A 25,076-nucleotide genomic window follows, 5' to 3' on the forward strand; every position below is an offset into this window, starting at 1 on the left:
AGGTCCGGATCACGACCAAATAGATCCGGACGATCAAATAGGTCCGGATCACCACCAAATAGATCTGGACGGAATGTTGGGTCGAGATCACAGTAATATTGAAGATGACAACGTCAGATCAAAAGGTAATACACTCAAGGGCTATCTAGCTAGCCTTCTCCAAAACTCATCTAACTTTTGGAAAATGATATTCCCAAGAGAGTGGGTTTAGAAAAAAGTCATGATTTCTTTTTTTGGAAAATATAATGGTTTGGAAAAGAGAGTTTGTGATTAATATTATACACTATATTTTCATTCTATTTTGATTATATTAAGTAACATATGACATATTTATCACCATTAGATGATAAAAAAATATGTAATAAATAATTATTTAATGATAATAAATGTACTAAATCATATTTAGTGGGATAAAAGTTAGATGGTAATATGGTGTATATAATTTTTTTTTTTTTATTTAAGAGATTTAAAAAAATATTTGAAAAAATAAATAAATATATTACTGATCACCTTTCTGGTTAATATATAGGTAGGAAGGGACCAGAGACTCCTATATTAATCGCTGCTCGAAATGGCATTTCCGAAATTGTGGAGAAACTTCTGGAACATTTTCCAATAGCCATACATGACGTGAATGAAAAAAACAAGAATGCAATGTTGTTGGCGGTGCAGAACAGACAACCACATGTATTTCAAATCCTGCTAAAAAAAAATATACTGGTCAAAGACAGCGTGTTACGGGTGGTGGATGAAAGTAATAATAATGTAGCTCATCTCGCAGCTAAGCGTGGAAACTATAGGCCTTGGCAGATTGCCGGGGAAGCCTTGCAAATGCAATATGAAATCAAGTGGTTTGAGGTATGCATATAGAAAAAACTATATACATATATATATTTGTAATAATTAGTTGTTGTCATGTGCACGTACTTGATGCTCGGCTCCCGCATGCAGTTCGTGAGAGGGTCCAATATCCCCTCTAGTTTACTTACCCACCGCAATGCAGAGAACAAGACCCCTGAGGAACTATTCATCGAGGATCACACGCAGCTCGTCAAGGAAGGTGGTGAATGGTTAGTTAAAACCTCTGAATCCTACTCCCTCGTCGCTGCACTCATAGCCACTGTGGCCTTTGCCACCTCCGCCACAGTTCCTGGAGGCGTCAAGGACGATATTGGCATTCCAACATTGGAAAACAGAACCCCATTCCACTTCTTTGCCATCTCATCACTCATCGCACTCTTCTTCTCGGTCACGGCTTTGGTCACTTTCCTCTCCATCTTAACATCAAGGTATAAACCAAGGAATTTCGCAAAGGACTTGCCAATAAAGCTCTTGATGGGTTTAACGACCTTGTTCTTTTCCATAGCTGCGATGCTGATTTCCTTCTGCTCGGGACATCTCTTTGTGATAGACAATAAGGTAAAGTATGTGGCGTATACAGTGTATGTTGCAACCTGCGTTCCGGTTACTTTATTTGCGGTGATGCAGTTTCCGCTGTATTTTGATCTAATAGATTCTACCTTCAGGAAGGTGCCAAGACGTAGCTACATGGCGTCAATTCACTAAGTAATATACCCTTTTTTGCTATTCAATTTTCGTTTTCTTTTATCTCGTTTTATATATCGAATAAGGTTCTTTTCCTTTAGGTTTCTAAGGTGTGCTTTGTTGTTGATTGATTGTAACTTTTTGATAGTTGTCTGATGTTGCATTATTTTCGATCTTTGAATGTTTAGATTTTGGTCTTTTAGATTTTCGATCGATATTTTCGATCTTTTATGATTCTCCTCTTCTTTTTTAAAAAAAAATATCGAATGAGGTTCTCTCCGTGTGTAATTATGTAACGTTTGGTCTGTTTTGTCATATATTATATATTACTAGTAAGGGCACACGTGTGCGCAGTTGGGAAAATAAAAAAATAAAAATGAAGAAAATAAAATGCTGCAGGAAATGAGATAAAAAAAAAACCATTTTACATTAGAAATTGTATATTTATCTGAATACTGTTATTAATATCAGATATTTACGTTTGAAAATTATATATCTAAATAAATTATAATATAAAAATCATTAATTAAAGAGAAAAATAATATATAACTAACTCAAAAGGAAAGGAAATAAAATGCTGTACAACAAATATTAGAATATATTTTTTGAAGATTTTATTTCTATCAGATTTTTATGAACAGTTAGTATTTATTTAAAAGCAAAAAAGAGAAGACCATAGCGTAATTGGAAAACCCAAACCCATTTGTAGCCTTATTTAGTTCTCATACCTAAAGCCCTAAAAAACAATAAAGTGCAGCCCAACTCTCTCTCTCTCTCGATTTTTACACGGAAACCCAGCCCAACCCACCGTTCCCAATTTCAGATGAGAAGCCCAGCGTAGCCCTCCCACCCTCCCAATTTTTAAACGGCACCGTTTCCCCCAATCCCCACCAAAACTTCTCTTTTCTTTCCCCAAGACTCTCAACAATTTCTATTCTAATAAATAGAAGGATGCAAACCAACTCAAGAAACCAAATGATAAGACTTATGTTGAGGAATAATTTCACATTATCTGTGGATAAGGTCTTGGATATGTTTATAAGAAATGAATAATCCTCTCTCCTAAAATCTGTTTTATAAGATGAGTTAGGCCCATGTATACTAATTAATTCAAAAATTTCTATTCTAATTAATTCAATCCCTCGTTTGAGATGGGCTTCTATGATAGTTGTAGCTATAAGTGCGCAAGCACTGTACATTCACTTTAAAAAAAATAAATAAATATCAGACATATATGAAAAAAAAATTAATTTTATAATATTAGACCTCTCTTTTTCAAAATGATTGCATGATTCTTGTAAATTTTACGACTGTATGTAATATTATTCGTTATATTTGGGTCTATTTTAACAAGAAAGAAATATGACGAGACTATATTCTATTGGAGGGTGTAAACCCCATATGTTCACCGCATCCGGCCTTAAGACTCTTATTTTAACTAAAGAGAAAAGCTTGAAATACGTATGGCGTGAAAGGAATATTGTGGATTATTCATCCATACAAAATGTTGAAATTCGTAATTAAGGACGTCCTAACTCCTTAATCTTGCGTGGACTATTCCAAGGCATGCAGCCTCCTGTTTGATATGATAATTAATTGGAAAATTGGTACACAAATTTCCCTTAAAACTCACTCAATTTGCAATACGCTCTCGAAAAACTAATTTTGAAACTTGCCCCCATACTACCAAAAAATATCAATCTGCCCACTCCATTAAGATAAGACTGCTCACCAGGATTCCGGACCGGGTAGTTGGGTATCCCTGGCCTGGAATCTGGTTTCAAACCCAAACCGGATTAACCCGGTTATCACTTGAGCTATAACCCAAATGAAATCGAATTTTTGAAACCTGGAAATTTGGATTTCGGACTTTACCCACATTTTTTTGTTATTACAAAATCCTATATAAACCTATATGTTATTAAAAAATTGCATAAGGGGGAGGATGTAACATCTCGTATTTTAGTGTATTTTTACTGAATGATTATTTTTATTTATTCAAAAAATTTATCCTCTTATTTTAAAATTGGTTGGATTTTTAGTGAGTTTATTTCTATGATTTTAATTTGGTGAAAATTATTTTTATGTGCTTTCTTAATATTTATTTATTGTTATGCATTTAAATTGCTTTTAATATTTAATTAATTATTGTGGAATTTAATTATTTTAATTTCACTTTACCATTACGTTTAAATTATTTTATTTAACTTATGGTTTTGAAATCGTTTCCGTTGGATCATTTTTGTGACCCAAGTTATGAGGATTGAACCTCATTTCTTTTCCCTCCATTTTTCTTTCCTCTCCTTTTCTTTTCTCTTTCTTTTCTTTTTTCCTTATTTCTCCTTTCGGCCTATCTCCCACGCGCGACCCAGCTCCCCCTCCCTCTCTCCGTTCGTTCCTTCTTCTCCACCCAGCGCCGCCGTGAGCCAGCGGTGATCGACACCACCCAGCCCATTAGCTTCCCCAGCCGCCGGCGACCTTACCCCACCAACCTCAGCTCCATTCGCACCGTCGTTAACCACCACGAGCCCATTGAAGCCGCGACACTCTTTCCGCCACTGCGCCGTCGTCGCACCACCATTGGTCACCATCTTCTCACCACATCATCATCGACCTCTTGGCAACCCATTGGACCCAACCCCACCTCCGATCCGTCACCGGTGAAGCACATTCATCAACATTTCTGATTTGGGTATTTTGATCTTCTACCGCCTATTGCGCCGCCACCCACGGCCAACCTTCACCACCACTAGCTTCACCGACCTCCCTAGACCATACCCTATCAATCTTGGGTCTTCGTTTGTCTCCGCTTGAAAGTGGGTATTTGTGACCCACGGCGACAGTGTATTTTGCACTGTTGCGCTGCTTAGACGTTACTTCTTGCAGCTTCGTGATCTTTCGGAAATTGCTATATAGCACTGTAAGTATTTCTCCAAAAAACTTTCGTGATTTAAATGTATTTTTGCACTAACTCATTTTACTGTATTTGGTTGAACACGCCGGACTGAGTCTGAGAAGTTCGGGGGTCGGATGGATTGGTGATTGAAGTTGTTTGGTTGGATTTGATTGGATTGGTAATTGTCGGTTTGGATATTGTGTTCATGTACATTGCATTTGGCACGAATGATCATGTTTGTAAAGGAATATTGGGTTTTCGTGTATTGCATTCATGTTCATGTGTTTATGAAAACTGAGTTTTCATGTGAGAATGGATTTTGGGTGCGTGTGCATCACGATCCCAAGCCGAGATGGGGTATTATTTCGATGGAGCCCCTCTGGTTACTCGGGAGCGGAATATACTGAGTAACGTCCCTTGGATTGTCGCTGGGTGTGGCGCCCCCAATCCCCCTTACATAAATACACAGGGATCGAAAGGCCAGGATGGTGACAACACGGTCACACATCCCAACGAAGTGCCAGTGTGTGTACATGCAACAGTGTACAAATAAAATAACGCAGCAGATAGTCAACTAAGTACCAGAATTTATTTACAATCAAACATCAGTAAAAATTTAAAAAGCAGTTATACAGTCATCCATAAAAATATAATACAATAGTTTTCAAATAAACAAACGAGTGATCCCAGATCACTCCTCAGGCGGAGCCGTCTCCTCAGGCTCGCCCTCCTCATCCTCATCTGCATCAAAATCTGCGTTACCACAAAATGGTATCGCAGGTAAGTATGACCCAAAATAACAACGTAATATAAAATGTATTAAATGCAACTAACATGCATGCACATGATGAAATATGCATTTTTCCACAAGATATCATTTCTCCGAAAATGATAATTTTTCAACACACGCCAAAATCCCATTTTGACCCAAAATATCCGTAAAACATTTTCCCAGAAAATGATTTACCCAGAAATCCAACTCACACTATTTTCCCAGAAAATAGTGCATTAAATCCAAATGCACCATGCATTAATTCCAAATGCATCATGGCCTCCCCTATGGACCATCCGCACGTCCTGGCTTCGTAGCGGTGCTCAGTTCCGCGCCCAGCGCGTACATGGCCAAGCACCCACACTACGCAACGAGCGATGCCCAGTTCCGCGCCTAGCGCGTACGTGGCCAGACATCCTCTAGTCCCCGCCAGCAGAAGGACCACGGAGTCGGCACGAGACCATCTCGTCCGATCCCATTGTCGCCCGGCGACAATCCAGGGGACGTTACTCAGTATATTCCGCTCCCGAGTAACCAGAGGAGCTCCACCGAGTTAATGCCTCATCTCGGCTTGAGGTCGTGATACACACGCACCCAGAAATAACATCACATAAAATCACAGCCTTTCAAATCACACATGAGCATGAATGCAATGCACGAAAACCCAGTTTTCTTTACAAACATGATCATGCATGAAATAATGATATGAACATGCACCAACACAGATCCAACATCCATCCAGAACCAATCCCAACAAATTCAATCAAAACAACTCATCAACAACCAAACCAAATAAACCAAACCAACCAAACAACTCCAATCACAAATCCATCCGACCTTCGAACTCCTCGGACTCAGTCCGGATGCCAAAAATACAGTGAAATGGGTTAGTGCAAAAATACATTTAAATTACGAAAGTTCTTTGGAGAAATACTTACAATGCTATGTAATAATTTTCCGACGATCACGGGTGTGGAAAAATAGCTGTCGAACAGTGTAAAATACACTGTGGCCGTGGGTCACAGATACCCACTTTTCAACGGTGACAAACGAAGACTCAAATTTGATAGAGTAGGGCCTAGGGAGGTCGGTGAAGCTAGTGGTGGTGGTGGTTTGCCGTGGGTGGCGGCGAAATGGGCGGTTGAAGACCAAAATACCCAAATCGGAAATGTAGATGGTGGAGCTTCACCGGTGGCGGATCGGAGCTGGGGTTGGGTCCAATGGGTTGCTAAGAGGTCGAGGATGAAGTGGTAGGAAGATGGTGGCCAATGGTGGTGCGACGGCGGCGCAGCGGCGGAAAGAGTGCCGCGGCTTCCAGCCGTGCGTAGGGGCTCACGGCGGCTCAAGGGAGGCTGGAATTCATGGGGGGTGGTCGCCGGCCGGTGGGGGAGCTGCTGGGTTGGGCGGTGAAGGCCACGGCGATGCGACGGCGGTGGGTTGAGGGTGAACAACGGACGCACGGGAAGAGAGAGGGAGGGGCTGCGCTTCGCGCGCGGGAGAAGGGGAAATAAGGAGGAAAAAAAAGAAAAAAGAAAAGAAAGAAAAGAAAAGGAGAGGAAAGAAAAATAGAGGGAAAAGAAATGAGGTCCAATCCTCATAACTTGGGTCACAAAAATGATCCAACGGAGATGATTTTAAAACCACAAGTTAAATAAAATAATTTAAACGTAATGGTAAAGTCAAATTGAAATAATTAAATTCCACAGTAATTAATTAAATATGAAAAACAATTTAAATGCACAACAATAAATAAATATTAAGAAAGCACATAAAATTAATTTTCACCAATTAAAAAATCCTAAAAAATAATCCAATTAAAATCCAATAATTTTAAAACAAGAGAATAATTTTGAATAAAATGAAATTAATCATTCAATAAAAATACACTAAAATACGGGGTGTTACATCCTCCCCCCTTAAAAAAAATTTCGTCCTCGAAATTGGCAAGGTCAACATTAAGACTAAGACAGGAATAAGATTCAACTAAGAGCAGACTAAGAACATACCACCAAAATAGTCCTGCAAGGCCACTCTATAAGCAACAAACCCAACCTTCTCTACGATCTGAAAATGGCCAATATATCTTGGACTAAGCTTTCCTTTCTTACCAAAGCGCTTAACGCATTTCATAGGAGAGACTTTAAGATAAACCCAATCACCTTCTTCAAAGGATAAGTCTCTTCTTCTTATATCTGCGTAACTTTTCTGGCGACTTTGCGCTTCAGCCATCTTTTTCCTGATACTGAACTTGATCCTTCATTTCTTGAATTATCTCATGCCCAAGCAATTTGTTCTCGCCAACTTCATCCCAACATAAAGGCGATCTGCACTTCCGTCCATATAAAACTTCATACGGGGCCATCTGAATGGAGGAATGAAAACTGTTATTATAAGCAAACTCAAATAGCAACAGATGATTCTCCCAACTTCCATGAAATTCTATGACACAAGGCCACAACATAACCTCAAGAGCTTGAATAGTATGCTCTGATTAACCGTCTGTTTGGGGGTGATACGCCGAACTAAACTTCAATTTAGTGCCTAATGCTGCCTGTAAACTCTTCTAGAAATGGGACGTGAATCGCGAGTCCCGATCTGACACGATAGTCTTGGGTACTCCATGCAAACGCACTATCTCCTTGACATATAATCGAGTCAACTTACCCAAAGAGTCAGTATTATTAATGGGCAAGAAATGAGCACTCTTGATCAACCAATCAACAATCGCCCAAATTGAGTTCTTCCCACTAGGAGTCCTCGGCAACCCTACCACAAAATCTATAGAAATATTATCCCACTTCCACTTAGGAATAGGGAGAGGTTGAAGTCTACCTTGATGCTCAGCCTTAACTTGACGGCACGTGGCACATTTCTCAATAAACATGACGATATCCAACATACTCATTTTAGTCCCCCAATGACACATCACGACCAGTATTCCTAGAGTGACTGCTATCCAAAAATCTCATTTCCTTGAGAACCTTAATACAACATCCAATAAATTTCAATGATCAATAGATCCATACAATAATATGTGCCAACCTCAATCAACTCCTATGCTCCAACTTCTAAACCTTCATTGAATTCTACTATTGGAAACCTAATAGCCACTTTCAAAGTTAACCATCAATAACAAATTGCACAACCAAATGATTAATCCCCAATTACAAGTATCTTGTCAAAATTCAAGTCACCACTAATTCTTCAAATCAGCACAATTTGAACTCCTGACTACAACAAAAATACCACACTTCTGCTGCGCACTCTGATATTCGCCACATGCATAAAACTTACGTCCTCATGAAACTAACACCATCGAGTACAAGGTGGCTCAATTCCTACTAACCAAAACTCTTATCACAATTTGGTAGAAAAATACTCTCTCCCAAAACCACGAGTTAAACTCAAATTCATCAACTAACTCCAGCTGCCTTGATCAAAATCAAATTCCATAAAATACACTCATGATCATTGACAGAAAATCAATATCAAACAACCTCAACATCTCAAATTGAAAATAAGCAACCTCAACCCAAAATACATTCATCTCATCTACAATAAGAAGCATACTTTAAAAGACTCAATTCCAACCTAGCGAATCAAAAAGAGTGCCTAGAGACTTCTACCTAACAACCTAAACCCGAAAGCTCATCATCTACATTCTGAACAACATCTAATCTAGAGGTGACTAAACTCATTACAAACCACCATCGACTACACCAAAACATCATCAAAAATTCCTTGGTAACTTGCCCACCTATTTCTACTCCAATAAGCTAGTATTAACACAACTAGTTCCTTCAATAGCACATCACTATTAAACCTCAGGGCAAACCATACTGATCAAATCTTCAATCTACCAAAAGCCAATGCAAATCACCCAAGGATTCTAGTACTTGATTAACTCACATACTTGATCATATAATTCATCGCTAATGTCTAAACTTCAACTTCCAAGATCTTATCATACACCAAATATGACGACCCCTCAATCTCTCTTCAAGTTAAATAACAATGTCCTTAATTCAACCAACTGGATGTTCAATCTCCAAAGAAAGTATAGCCTCAAAAATTTAAATTTCTAGGTAACCTCAAGTCACAATTAATTCCTGAAGATAATTACAATAACTATTCCCAACCATGATTCATTGAGTAACCCACTTCAATTGCACACTTCGATCAACTCACAAAAAACTCCAAGCCAAGGTCTCTTGAATTACTACTATTGTGTCGACTCCTCTTCCACACCAACCAAAACCACTTCTTCCAAACCAAATGAGACTAGGACCTATACTCTCCGAAATCCATAACCACTCACCACTACTATACATCAATCTTACGCACCCTTAGCCAAAACCAATAATCCTCCAAATGTGCAGGTGATCATCATAACCATATCCATCACTAGACCTACATCCTCGAAATCAATAAGAATCATTTCCTCTATCCGCACCATCTATTATTCTTAAAATTGATATGGATTAAATCATTAACCTATCACTGTAACACCAAGCTAAAAATAATTATTTAACCAAATTAGATCAACATCTTCAATCCTCAGAAAATAAACAAACTAGATCATTACCTTCCATCTTCAAGAAAATTCTCGCCTGAAAAAAAAATTCTCATATCAATAACTCAACTCTCATCAATCCTATTTTAATTCAGCCCTTCAACTCTGCAATTCTAAAACCTTAACCCAGATATAAATCATTTCCTGAAATCCTCAAGATCGATGAACTCAAATCTAAGACATTCGCCTTATAAATATTGTAAATTCTAAAACCCCAAATGTTATCAAATTGCTTATCGAGGTCGGCAAGATCAAAAATTTTTAATCTAAGTAATCCCTTAATTGCTTGTTGAACCTACCAGCTTAAATCCCATAAACTTATTTTCTAAAAACTATGGGGCCACAAACCTTAGATGAACTCCTCAAAAATCTAACCTTGAAATTCGTTGAACTTACAACCTCCTACCCCAAAGACTCATTACCTAAATTCTATGGAACCTAAATCCTCAATTATCCTAAGCAATTAAAAACTATTCCCCTCCTTAGCAGCAACTTGAGTACCTAATCCAAAGAGTTCACCTAGACCCTGATGTTCAAACCTTGATATTAAAACAACCAATCACCAAGAGTTCAGGCCTACTATACCAATGTTTAAGCCTAACAATGGCCTTCTCAATCGTACCATCTTCCTGTCATAACATAACCCTTAACCCGCCTTTCAATTTCGAACAAAACAAAATAAAATAAAATTCCATAAATAAAATAACATACGACAAAATGTATAAAACCAATGAAGTAGTTCACCATAAAATAAATAAAATAATAAAATAATCCGCCATAAAATAAAACAATTAAATTAAAATGACATACAAATAAATAAATAAACAACAAAATTATTATACAATAAAATAAATAAACACCAAAATTATTATACAATAAAATAAATAAACACCAAAATTATTATACAATAAAATAAATAAACAACAGAATTATTATACAATAAAATAAATAAAGCCAATAAAACCATACTCAACCAAAGGTAAACACTAATTAAAGCAATAAAATCAAATAAATCAAATAACATCAATTAACATAAAATAAAATAGCAATAAACTCATAATATAAAATAAATAACTTAACTTACACCACTTAAACAAAAATTTTATTATTTTAAAATAATAAAAATAATTTTCTGGTACTATCCTAAGGGACGTGTGGTTTTACCCAGAGCCGAACTGCTCTGATACTACCTGTGGCGCCCCCAATCCCCCTTACATAAATACACAGGGATCGAGACGCCAGGATGGTGACAACACGGTCACACATCCCAACGAAGTGCCAGTGTGTGTACATGCAACACTGTACAAATAAAATAACGCAGCGGATAGTCAACTAAGTACCAGAATTTATTTACAATCAAACATCAGTAAAAATTTAAAAAGCAGTTATACAGTCATCCATAAAAATATAATATAATAGTTTTCAAATAAACAAACGAGTGATCCCAGATCACTCCTCAGGCGGAGCCGTCTCCTCAGGCTCGCCCTCCTCCTCCTCATCTGCATCAAAATCTGCGTTACCACAAAATAGTATCGCAGGTAAGTATGACCCAAAATAACAACGTAATATAAAATGCATTAAATGCAACTAACATGCATGCACATGATGAAATATGCATTTTTCCACAAGACATCATTTTCTCCGAAAATGATAATTTTCCAACACACGCCAAAATCCCATTTTGGCCCAAAATATCCGTAAAACATTTTCCCAGAAAATGATTTACCCAGAAATCCAACTCGCACTATTTTCTCAGAAAATAGTACATCAAAGCCAAATGCACCATGCATTAATTCCATATGCATCATGGCCTCCCCTATGGACCATCTGCACGTCCTGGCTTCGTAGCGGTGCTCAGTTCCGCGCCCAGCGCGTACATGGCCAAGCATCCACACTACGCAACGAGCGATGCCCAGTTCCGCGCCCAGCGCGTACGTGGCCAGACATCCTCTAGTCCCAGCCAGCAGAAGGACCACGGAGTCGGCACGAGACCATCTCGTCCGATCCCATTGTCGCCCGGCGACAATCCAGGGGACGTTACTCAGTATATTCCACTCCTGAGTAACTAGAGGAGCTCCACCGAGTTAATGCCCCATCTCGGCTTGGGGTCGTGATACACACGCACCCAGAAATAACATCACATAAAATCACAGCCTTTCAAATCACACATGAGCATGAATGCAATGCACGAAAACTCAGTTTTCTTTACAAACATGATCATGCATGAAATAATGATATGAACATGCACCAACACTGATCCAACATCCATCCAGAACCAATCCCAACAAATTCAATCAAAACAACTCATCAACAACCAAACCTAATAAACCAAACCAACCAAACAACTCCAATCACAAATCCATCCGACCCCCAAACTCTTCGGACTCAGTCCGGAATGCCAAAAATACAGTGAAATGGGTTAGTGCAAAAATACATTTAAATTACGAAAGTTCTTTGGAGAAATACTTACAATGCTATGTAATAATTTTCCGAGGATCACGGGTGTGGAAAAATAGCTGTCGAACAGTGTAAAATACACTGTGGCCGTGGGTCACAGATACCCACTTTTTAACGGTGACAAACGAAGACTCAAATTTGATAGAGTAGGGCCTAGGGAGGTCGGTGATGCTAGTGGTGGTGGTGGTTTGCCGTGGGTGGCGGCGAAATGGGCGGTAGAAGACCAAAATACCCAAATCGGAAATGTAGATGGTGGAGCTTCACCGGTGGCGGATCGGAGCTGGGGTTGGGTCCAATGGGTTGCTAAGAGGTCGAGGATGAAGTGGTAGGAAGATGGTGGCCAATGGTGGTGCGACGGCGGCGCAGCGGCGGAAAGAGTGCCGCGGCTTCCAGCCGTGTGTAGGGGCTCACGGCGGCTCAAGGGAGGCTGGAATTCATGGGGGGTGGTCGCCGGCCGGTGGGGGAGCTGCTGGGCTGGGCGGTGCAGGCCACGGCGACGCGACGGCGGTGGGTTGAGGGTGAACGACGGACGCACGGGAAGAGAGAGGGAGGGGCTGCGCTTCGCGTGCGGGAGAAGGGGAAATAAGGAGGAAAAAAAAAGAAAAAAGAAAAGAAAGAAAAGAAAAGGAGAGGAAAGAAAAATAGAGGGAAAAGAAATGAGGTTCAATCCTCATAACTTGGGTCACAAAAATGATCCAACGGAGATGATTTTAAAATCACAAGTTAAATAAAATAATTTAAACGTAATGGTAAAGTCAAATTGAAATAATTAAATCTCACAGTAATTAATTAAATATGAAAAACAATTTAAATGCACAACAATAAATAAATATTAAGAAAGCACATAAAAATTAATTTTCACCAATTAAAAAATCCTAAAAAATAATCCAATTAAAATCTAATAATTTTAAAACAAGGGAATAATTTTGAATAAAATAAAATTAATCATTCAATAAAAATATACTAAAATACGGGGTGTTACACTGGGCGACAATGGGATCGGACGAGATGGTCTCGTGCAGACTCCGTGGTCCTTCTGCTGGCGGGGACTAGAGGATGTCTGGCCACGTATGCGCTAAGCGCAGAACTGGGCATCGCTCGTTGCGTAGTGTGGATGCTTGGCCATGTACGCGTCGGGCGCGGAACTGAGCATCTCTACGAAAGGCGTTGATGCAATTGAGATGCACAGTGATCCACTCCTAGTAAATCGAAAGGCGTTGTTTACTCTATGCGACGAAAAACAAAATCGCTGCTAAAAATGACCAATTGTGGCAATTTTATTTGCAACAGATGAAAAACAGCCGCAATTGGCCTTTTTCTTGTAGTGTCATGTGAATAGTAATATTTTGTGAGTTTCATTAAGATGTGTTTAAATATAAATAAATTTAGATATTTATTTGAATGTATAAAATATGTTGAGATGAGTTTAACTTTTTTTATGAAAAGTTGAAAAATTAATGGTCCCATCAATTATTAGTTTGAGATGAGTTGAACTCACTCCAACAAACAAACATAGACATATGCAGGAAGTGTATTGTTTTTTCTCTATTTAAAGGTTGTGAGTTATTCGGTTCTTTTTAGAAGGACATCGGTATAACAATTACTATTTTGTTCAAAGAGAAGAGCTTGAATTACCTAATTAAGGTGTCATATGAATGCGGATTATTCATCTATACGCATGTAACTTTAACACATATATGATTATATATACTTTGCTTTCGAAGTCCCAAGTCTTGAGTCTCTCTTCTCTAGTTCAATTGCTTAAGCATATGCTTGGTTTGCATGCTCTGGATCGTGCAGATACTCCTAGCTTTTTAGTTCTTTATTTCTTTATTGGTTTGAGATGAGTTGAAGAGGAACTCACTCCGACAACCAAACACATGCATGTGCAGGAAGTGTATTGTTTTTTCTCTATTTAAAGGTTGTGAGCTATTCTGTTCTTTTTAAAAGGAGAGTATAACAATTACTATTTTGTTGAAAGAGAAGAGCTTGAAATACCTTTTTTTTTTTTTTTTGTAAAAGATCTTGAAATACTTAATTAAGGTGTCATATGAATGCGGATTATTCATCTATACGCATGCAACTTTAACACATATATGATATATACTTCACTTTTGAAGTCCCAAGTCTTGAGTTTCTCTTCTCTAATACAATTGCCTAAGCATATGCTTGGTTTGCATGCTCTGGATCGTGCAGGCCGTGCTCCTAGCTTTCTGCATTGGCTCGTTCTTTATTTCTTTATGTACCCTTTGTAATATTCTTTTATTAATTTTCTCACCTCATTTTCTTTAGGAGCTTGGTTTTGAGATTATTGTAACCCTATGCTCCTTTTGTATATGGTATTCATCTACTATAAATGAGAGTTATCAATAAAATTGAGATTCCGTAAAAATATAAAAAAAAAAAATAGTCTCAAGTCTTGTGTTTGCCTCCTATTTGAAAAATGCGTAAATATATATTAAAATTTCGCTATTAATATAGACTAATAGCAAAATGCAAAATGCAAAATTTTCATGCAAAATGCATGCATGTCACGTCATCGTTTAATACACACCATCTAAAAATTCAAATGTTATTTTAACACTAAAAAATGTATAAAATTACAAAACCCCTAAGCTACAGTACTGTGCCTAGGGAGCCGGAGGACACAGTTTAGCGCGGCGACGGGGTCGTGGTCCAAGTGATAAAAACCATAAACATGAAAGAGGTAAAAAAAAAATTGACTTTCATAACTTCTTTTTATTTAAACATATTTTTCAAGAAATTATAAAAATGTTAATTTTAAATCTAAGTTTCTAATTATTAGTTTTTAAAATCTGTGATTTATTCAAAAGGTTATTATTCTAAAATCTTAATTTTAACTATTATCTTCCAAATCTACGTTTTATCTAAAAATTTATTTTGCAATTGAATTAGGCCTGGTTTAATTACACATATGAGATGAGATGAGAAATCTGTTAATAGTAATGAGATGATTTATGCATAGTAGTGATGAAATGATTTGAATTAAGATATTTTATGTGGTTCTGGAAAATGAGAAAGAAAAAGTTAAATAAAAATATTATAAAGTTCAAATATTGTTAGAATGTAATTTTTTAATATAATTTTTATTTTAAATTTTGAATTATTTTTTATGTTTTGTTTGAAAGTTTAAGAAAGTTATAATGATTAATTGAAAAAATTAAAAATTTGAATGAGGTTTAGATGTTGAGATGAGATAGATGAGATAGGTTAAAACTATCTGTAAAACCAGACATACGGGACTTTACTTGCGGCATTCATAAATTTATCTTATATAATTTCCATAGAATTCATAAATTAAGAAAATATATTGTTACTTTTCCCGCGATATAGACTCGCCCTCGTTCATTTTTTTTAGAAGAGTAGTGATAAATATACATGAATCCAATCACAATTAATTTTCAATTCATAATAAAATAATATTTTTTTAAATATTTAAAAAATCAAATCAAAATAAAAGTCAAACTTAAATTTTAAAAAATATATTAATTTAATTCATAATTATAAATAAGTTAATTGTTAACAAGTAGCAGGCATGTCATTTTTGTTTTTAGAAATAACATTCGAAAGATTATATTTATCTTCTTCACATACACACCACACCATATTTTTAACTTTTATATTTTTTTAATTTTTTTCTCTTACCAAATGTATAGTATATGGATGATAAGTAGAAGAATTCAATTAGTTTTAAAAAATTAAGACCAAACTTTTTAAAAAAATTTAAAATTTTTAAAAAATTAAAAATAGAAAAAAAAAGTATAGTACCTGGTGTAAGAGATGATAAATAGCAAAACTTAATAAAACCCTTATACTATAATAAACTTGATCATATCTACCACATTCGGTCCTTTACTAATTTGGCCCATCTAAGAGTACTCTCAATAGATTAGCCAAAGCCAACCCAAGTTTTAGCTAATAAGATATGAATTTGGTTTTGGCTATTCCATTCACATCAAATCTCCACATTGAAATAAAGATTTATTCATCATATAACAATAAAATAATATGAAATGAATTTGACTTTGACTAATTCATTCACATCAAGTCCCTACATTGAATTATATATTTAACTATATGGTAATTAAATAATATTAATTTAATTTTTTCATATTTTACCATTAATTTTACCTATTATACATTAATTAGTAATGATATTCTAATTAAATTATTGGTTAAAAAAATCATATTTTCAATTGTCATTCAATCCTAATAATAACCCTTTGGTGTAGTGAGAGGTTGTACTTGAACATGAAATTATTTTCAAGAACCATATACATATATAGTTAGAAACCTAAACATAAACCTTAAACATGAAGCATCGCATATCAAGCAAGCAGCATGCATTAAGGGAAAACACAACTTTATTTAAAGAGTAATGTTACATACAGTCGTGGAGTGGGCAAGCGCCGTGCAATCGTTTTAAAAAAGAGTGGGGTCCACTATTAAAAAATTAATTTCTTTTCATGTGGGTTCTATATTCATTCATTTTTTTTAAAACGACTGTACGGCACTTGCATACTCACGACTACAAGTATCATTTCTCTTATTTAAATGATTGATAACATGACCAGAAAGTGGCCACTCAACAATTCCCACAGGATACTACTAAAGTTTTAGCTAATATATATTAATATTAATTTAAATTTTTTAATTATTAATTTATTTAATTTTATTATATCTTACCATTCTACCTATTATATATTAATTAGTAATTATATTCTAGTTAAATTACTAGTTAAGAAATCATATATATTATTTTTTTGACTTTAGCTAATCCATTGCTGCCACTTTTTCTTCTATATATAATAGTTAAATGTAGGAGGAATTTAAATTTTAGCTAATTCATTGAGAGAGGATGCTCTAAGCTTAATGAAAAACATGTGGTAGACTGGTAATAATGATATATAGTCTAGTAGAGTACTATTGTGTGAAACACATGGAACTCCCTTTTTTTCCCTCTTCTTTTTTAAGAACTGCATGTGGATCATAATTCTTTCTAGCATATATACTTTGCTTTGAAGAGTACCCAAGTCGATCTTGCGGGGCCTATATACTCTGAATCAAGTATTCCCTTCACTTCCTGTTAAAAAATACGAAACAATTTGTAATCACCTCCTTAGACTATTAATACTTTCAATTACCCCAAAAATACCTCAATCACCCATGCATTCAGGAAAATTTTGCCATAAATAGCCTTAAAAAATAATTAAAAAAATTATCAAAAGTAGTGTTATAAGAATTAACAAACATTAAAAAATTGAATAATTTTTTTCATAACAAGAAAATGAAAATCATAAAAGTTAATATAACTAATCTGTAAATCAATGAAAACTCTTCATGTAGTACGTAATTATGAGTTAGCAATATTATTTAGCCTTTTTAGACCATTAATAGAGGACTGTGCTTCCGTGTGAGCGTGCATGCAGCAGTACTAGCACTAGACTGATCAGCCTCCGATCGAGTATAAATCAGCCCTCGCATGAAGCAGCACCAGTAGAATCTTCATTCTATCTAGCTTCCAACAATATTAGTAGTACGAAAAATGGAATATTTTAGCGTCCAAGGTTCGAGTCCACGAGAGGGGAAGACATTGTTCGATTTGGCCATGAAAGGGAAATGGAGTGAAGTCAAAGATGTGCGCAAAACCCATTTCTTCTATTGGCCGGGGCTATCACCAAGACAGGGGACACACTATTAGACTTAGCTGTCTCTGAAGGCCAAGTAAAGACGGTCCTGGAAATTACAAAGATCATTTCCCAATCGGAACTTCCAATGTTTAATTCCGGACATAGAAACTATCGAGGGAATACCGCTCTCCATCTTGCTGCAATGGTGGGGAATGTGGCCATGTGTAAGTGCATAGCAGAGGTTGATCCTTCATTAATCGGAGAACTTAACGATAACGGAGAGTCTCCTCTTTTCACGGCAGTGCTCTTCGGTAAAAAACAAGTCTTCCAATGTCTTTACGATTTGTGTCGGTGCAATGCTGAGCGTCACGGTTGTTCCAAGAATCCACGTACTGGTGACACGATTCTTCACTACGTCATTTCTGAAGACCATTTTGGTGAGTAATAATATTATTATTATTGTATTTTTGCTTTTATGTATAATAAATATCACATTAATTAATTAGATGCATGGGTAAAGCTGGAATTCATGTTTCGTTTTTCACATGTCGACAGATTTGGCATTGCGAATAATTCAGTTGTATGGGAAAGTACTGGCAAACGCTGTCAATGAGGAAGGAATCACACCTCTCCATCTACTAGCGGGGAAGCCTTCGGCTTTCCCAAGCGGGAGTCTTCTTCTTCATGGAGGGAATACCGCTCTCCATCTTGCTGCAGTGGTGGGGAATGTGGCCATGTGTAAGTGCATAGCAGAGGTTGATCCTTCATTGATCGACGTTGCACGTAATGAAGACGGAGAAACTCCTCTTTCCTTGGCAGTGTTCTTTGGTAAAAAACAAGCATTCCTATGCCTTACCCAAATGCTTAAGCAAGGAGATCCGCAGCAATTTGACAAATCCAAAAGGATGAAATATGGCACTCATGATAACACGGTTCTTCACTACGCCATTAGTGGAGAGCATTATGGTGAGACCGAAATATTATTATTGTACCTTAATTAAATATTATTGCTTTCACTTTTTATTAAGTAAATATTAAAGAATTAATGCTTTGCTTTTTCACATGACAGATTTGGCATTGTCCATAATTAAATTGTACGGAAAACAGTACTGTAACGTTGCCAATAAGGAAGGAACAACACCTCTCCATTTACTAGCTGGCAAGCCTTCGGCTTTCAGAAGCGGGAGTCTTCTTGTTCATGGATTGTGCAAAACAATCATTTATCACTGTATATATCCCCAATTCATCATCACCGCGTTCAGAAAAAATTCTCTTTCGACCTCTTTTAATTCAAAAGGATGGTGCATGATTAATAGTGCTTACTAATTTAACTTAATACACATGACCACATGATGTACGTACGACAAGAACTAATTATATATTACAATTTTAACCCTCGCATATTCATGTAGAATATTGACTTGAACTTCGATCGATCTTACGTAGTATTCGTTTAGTATAAAGCTCATGTACTGTTGAGTGGTTTGATCATTTCACAGCTTGTCTGTTCGACTTTTATTAGAAACATAATGATCATCATCAAATTAATATTCCGTATTTTGCACTAAATAGATTATTTTATCTGTTTCAAGTGAAATAGAAATGATCCTTACCACGTGTGACATAGAGATTATATGAAAGAATGATAATCAAATGGTGGTTAAATGAATGTATAGAACTTGATCTCTAGTAGTAGAATATATGATTTTATTCTTTTTTGTATGACTTATGATCCTTTGCTGTTTCTTTGAAAGGCATATTTGTTGATGAGCACGACGTGGAACAAAATAATCATGATCGCCCGACAAATTGGAATCCAAAATTTCCCGAGAACTACAGAGCTAGCATGCGTCGACTTCTTTCAATTGTTTTGGAATTTGGTTAGCGTCGGTATGTAACTTCTTTTTTTTTTTCCTTTTCTTAACTGGTAATTTCCTATATACATGTATATAGGAAATTACCAAGGCAAATTGGGTTGCAAGGCAAATTGGGTTGAAAATGAAAACATGATTTGTTCATGAAAAACTTTAGCTCAAGAATTTGTGCTAATTTATTAAGCGAATTCAAGTCATTTAAACTAGCTAGTTTAAATATATTATTTTGTATTTACTGTTTTTATAGTATTATTTTTAATTTTACAATGAAACAAAAACTTAAATTTGAAAAAATAAGATGGAATCATATTTTTTCTGATGTGATAGATCATGCTGTTTAAATTCTCATGAATATAAGTGTAAATGTATATGTAAACTCATCATACTACATATATAATGGAAAATTAATTGGTTTAATTTCTCAAAATATTTAGAAACAATTATTAGATATATTATACATAATCTATTTTGATATAAGAAAAACCATATAATTTATTACAAACCCCATATAATTTATTACAAACGTACACATTAACATTCTTAGTTTACCTAATTAACTTATATATATAAGATTCCAGCGATTAAATTTAATTCATTGAAGAAAATAATAAATTAAGCAAGCAACTAATATGTTAATGGACGTACAATGCTTGAACATAAAACACTCGGTTGATCAATTCGGTACACAGAATTTCATGTTTCAGAAAGTACAGCTAAATATTAACTTTGAAATGGGAAAAAAAAACTTTAAAATGATACTAAGAAAGTTAACTGCAAGTTTAATTGGTTGCTGCTTCGAATTAGCTGCATTATTTTACAGCTTAGGTAGTTCTATGTTGTCACGATCGATTCATTTTGCTAATATATATGCGGTACTGACTGAACTTTTTTCTTTTCTCAAGTACTGCCAGTACTCGCTATCAGAAATAAGGTTGGAGAGAGAGATGAAGAGAGGTCTGAAAGACAGCCAGTACATCCAGGCAAGTAATGTAGTAGTCATCATGTGTTTGAAAGAACCATAAGATATATGAAAGCACCTTATGCATGAACTCCCATCAACTTCAGAAATCATGACTTTCAGAACCATATTCTGAAAATATATAAACCAAAACAAGCACGAAAAAAAAATCTAACTGTTTGTGTCAATAAATTAATTGTTAATTAGTAATATATATATATATATATATGGAGGCCGACTGTGAACCTAGCTAAAAGCATACCATGTTGTGTGTAAGCCTAACATTTATATTTTATCATTATAATGAATTAATACTTGTATTTTCTACGTACAGAACTCGGAGCTCGCAAAATTCTCTACAAAATTCTCAAGCTCGCAAACAGGACAATGGTGATAGTTCTAATTGCTCTAGGTATGTCAGTATATAACCAAAGTAACTAATTTTGAGGAAAAGTTCACAGATCGAGATTCTGGGAACAATTATATTGCCTGTCCGCAAATTCCATTTACTAACAGTACCCCTTTGTTATGATTATGTCATGTGCATTCTTAATGATCATATCTTAAATATTTATATTTAGACAGTACGCATAACACACATGCATGGTTTTAATATGTATCCAGATTTATTTGTTTTTCTTCTGAGCATAATTACCTAGCTAATTTTATACTTTGATCATACAATATATAGCTGTCATGTCTAGTTTCTTAATTACGCTATTTTGTGTATGATGTTAACAAGGAATTCCGACGATAAGGAAGATATATGAGGAGAAAAAGCAGCACAAGTTGTCCATTCTGATCTTGAACGAACTTCTGGAGAGTAGTATGGATGTGTGGTCCGAATATTATTACAGTGGGAAGGAGCCCTTAAGCTTACAACGGTCTGATACAGCCACAATAGATCCGGACCAAATATGTCCAGACGATGTTCTCGATACTGATGAAGATGACAACAGAGAAAGTAATCCAGTCAAGAACTAGCGCCTTGATCTCCAAAACTCATATATAACTTTTTTCCTGCTTATTAGGGACCTGCATGATCTGTTCTTGTAAACGGCTTATCCAAGATGGTTGAGAAGACCACCACTCATGTGCAGCGTTATAGCTACCCCGGTCGTAAAAGCAATTTCCTTAGAGTAAGCCCATAAATAAATAACTGTCTGAGAGTACTCCGGGCAAAGAGGGCAGCAGAATTAGTAAGTGTTAGATTTATACAGGGAGTATTTACCTTTCTGGAATAAGCGTCATTTCTCACCTTGCGCAAGGTGAGAAATGACGCTGGGGTATGTTTAGGTTAGAAAAATGTTAGACAAAGTTAGAGAAAGTTCCATTTCATTAATGATTAATAAAGGCCGGGAAACCAATAATTTGGCTAAATCAAGTAGTTCATGTTGGGATTAACTAGTTATCAACGGCTAAGTTAAAGTGAAAATAGTGGAAGTAAAACATTAAAGAAAATCAATAATCATACATAGAACACTAAGATTTAAGTGGTTTGGCTCATTGTGAGCCTACATTCACTGGTTGGGTCAGTTTCAGTGAATTTCACTATCAACAAAGCTGAAGTACAAAAGATCAATTACAAAATTCACAATCCCCGAGTCTCAATACAGCCAATGAACTCTCAAGATTCTCATAAAAGGATCTATATATCTTCCTCTCTCTGTATTCTGGTTGCTCAAAAGTCAAAATACATTGAAAATAACATGTCTTCATACTTAAAAGGGCGTGAAACCCTATAATACAGACATTCGCTCGAACTGTGTGTTGAGCGAGGCTCGAGTGAACACTAGGGCTGCCGTCCATTCGAGCTGAGTGTCAAGTAGGTGACGAGCAAACTCTCTACTTGGATCTTGCTCGAGGTGAGTGTCGAGTGATTTCTCTGTATAGGTCTCACTCAAGTTGACTGTTGAGCAACTGATGAATGAATAATCTGTCTGAAGCTTCGCTCAAGCGACAAAACTACTGCTCGAGCGAACAATCAGTAGATGTGCTTTTTCAACAAGAATCAAGCCACCTCAACCTTTCATTATAATGGCAACTAAGCATATGCATGGAGAATCAATCCCAAATTAATATTGATGATCCCTCGAATAAGAGGGGGTCGAGCAAATCTCATAAGTTACAAAGCTAAATATTATTATTATTGTTATTGTTATTATTATTATTATTATTATTATTATTAATTTTGTTATTTTCCTTATATTATTGACCTTTCGGGTTAATATATAGGTGGGAACGAACTAGAAGATCCTATATTAATTGCTGCGCGAAATGGCATTTCCGAAATTGTAGAGAAAGTTCTGGAACTGATTCCGATTGCCATAAATGAAGTGAATAAAGAAAACAAGAATGTAATGTTGTTGGCGGTGCAGTACAGACAACCACATGTATTTCAAATACTGCTGAAAAAAAATATCATGATCAGAGACAGGGTGTTACGAGTGGAGGCTACAAGTGGGAATAATGCAGCTCATCTCGCGGCTGAGCTTGGAGAATATAGGCCTTGGCTAATTCCCCGGGAAGCCTTGCAAATTCAATATGAAATCAAGTGGTTTGAGGTATTCATATACAAAAAGGAAAATACTTTAACATATTACACCAAAGTAAATCACAAAATTAATTAATATAGGCGTCATATATATAAATATATATATTTGTAATAATTAATTGTTGTCATGTGTACATACTTGATGCTTGGCTTCATGCAGTTCGTGACAGAGTCCATTCCTTCTAACTTTCTTACCCGCCGGAACGAAGCCAAAATGACCCCTGAGGAACTGTTCGTCAAGAATCACAAGGATCTCGTCCAGGATGGTGGCAAATGGTTACATAAAACCTCTGAATCCTACTCTGTTGTCGCTGGACTCATAGCCACTGTGGCCTTTGCCACCTCCACCGCAGTTCCTGGAGGCATCAGGGATAATATTGGCATTCCCACATTTGAAAACAAAACCCCATTCCACCTCTTTGCCATCTCATCACTCATCGCACTCTGCTTCTCGGTCACGGCTTTGGTAACGTTCCTCTCCATCTCAACATCAAGGAATAAAGAAAGAGATTTCGGAAAGGACTTGCCAATGAAGCTCTTGATAGGTTTAACGTCCTTGTTCTTTGCCATAGCCGCGATGCTGATTTCCTTCTGCTCGGGACATCTCTTTGTGATAGACGATAAGTTAAAATATGTGGCGTATCCAGTGCATGCGGCAACCTACCTACCGGTAACTTTATTTGCTGTGATGCAGTTTCCACTGTATTTTGATATTATAGAATCTACCTTCAGGAAGGTGCCCCGACGTAGCTACAAGGCGTCCGTTCTCTAATTAATGTGCCTTTTTTCTATTTGGTTTTCCTTTTTCGTTTCTCCTTTTTTGTATTTTATATATGGAATAAGGTTCTCTCCGTGTGTGATTACGTTTGATCTGTTTTTGACAAAAAAGAAAAAAGAACTATTTGGCATGATATATTATATATAAAATGTACGATGAAATTAATGTTTTAATACAATTATCTTTCCTATCGCTTGTTGATCTGTCTCATCATTAAAACCCGCCTTTGGTTTCTTTGTGCTAGCACACTTGCTTTAGGGCTTGCATACTATTGCACGTCCTAAGTTGTTAATTCGAATGCAAAAGAAGAGAGGAAAGTTGAACTTTTAATTTCTGGCTAGAGTGTGGCGCCCTTAACCCTTTTGCAGAAGTCGTGACGTTGCTCAGATATTGTTGGCCTCAAGGATTCCACATTGTTTAATTAGGCTACATTAACTTCTACATAATATACATTAGTAAATTTAAAAATTATGTTATTAGTTTTTAAATTATGGTCATATTTACAAATTTAAATTTATAATTTGAATCTAAAAATATGTTTTTGGTCACAGTTGGGCTCAGTACTAATTTATGGGCCCAATGGGCCATAGTAACTATTGGAGCAAGTAGTGGGGGGGGGGGGGGGGGACAAATGGTCCGCACCGGGCGGAATGCTGGGGGGGGGGGCAGACAAATGGTCCGCACCGGGCGGAATGCTGGGTGAAAACCCTACCCCCTGCCCATGTGGGGGCAGGGTGTAGGGAATGGTCTACCCTACCGCTCATGCGAGTAGCACCCCTACTCCAAATGTGCCCTTAGTGCATTTTGGTTTTAGTTTTAAATTTAAAAAAAAAAACACACATTTAAATTCACTAATGAAAACTTTTTAAAACATTTAAAAAATACCTAAATGCACCAGTCTTTGGGAGCAAATTTAAGAGAAAACCAAACATTTTCCTTTTAATTATTCTAACCATATATTGGCCATTTCCACAAAGTGGTGGTTTTTTTTTTCTCTCTTATGCCGCACCCTAGTCCC

At 36.3% G+C, this 25,076-nt stretch overlaps 1 protein-coding gene across 2 annotated transcripts; it reads left to right on the forward strand.

Moving 5' to 3' along the window:
* On the forward strand, positions 1–24,515 carry LOC121261894 (ankyrin repeat-containing protein NPR4-like). 2 transcript variants are annotated; one of them, XM_041164301.1, is made up of 3 exons: positions 1–125; positions 530–858; positions 23,441–24,515. In XM_041164301.1, exons 1-3 carry the CDS (start codon positions 74–76, stop codon positions 24,050–24,052), a joined length of 993 nt encoding a protein of 330 aa, XP_041020235.1. In that variant the 5' UTR covers positions 1–73; the 3' UTR covers positions 24,053–24,515. The 2 variants fall into 2 exon arrangements, with proteins under 2 accessions (XP_041020235.1, XP_041020236.1); XM_041164302.1 differs by lacking the exons at positions 1–125; positions 530–858 and adding an exon at positions 22,490–23,290.
* The last annotated feature ends 561 nt before the right edge of the window (positions 24,516–25,076 follow it).

This window comes from Juglans microcarpa x Juglans regia, chromosome 4S (assembly GCF_004785595.1).
Source record: "Juglans microcarpa x Juglans regia isolate MS1-56 chromosome 4S, Jm3101_v1.0, whole genome shotgun sequence".
Taxonomy (NCBI): Eukaryota; Viridiplantae; Streptophyta; class Magnoliopsida; order Fagales; family Juglandaceae; genus Juglans; species Juglans microcarpa x Juglans regia.

What these genes read in the sequence shown, in the direction of transcription:
- LOC121261894 (XM_041164301.1), top strand. Translation starts at nt 74, where the DNA reads ATGTTGGGTCGAGATCACAGTAATATTGAAGATGACAACGTCAGATCA. An exon ending in TGACAACGTCAGATCAAAAG is followed by an intron (nt 126 to 529) that starts GTAATACACTCA and finishes GTTAATATATAG; the next exon opens with GTAGGAAGGGACCAGAGACT. An exon ending in ATGAAATCAAGTGGTTTGAG is followed by an intron (nt 859 to 23,440) that starts GTATGCATATAG and finishes GGCTTCATGCAG; the next exon opens with TTCGTGACAGAGTCCATTCC.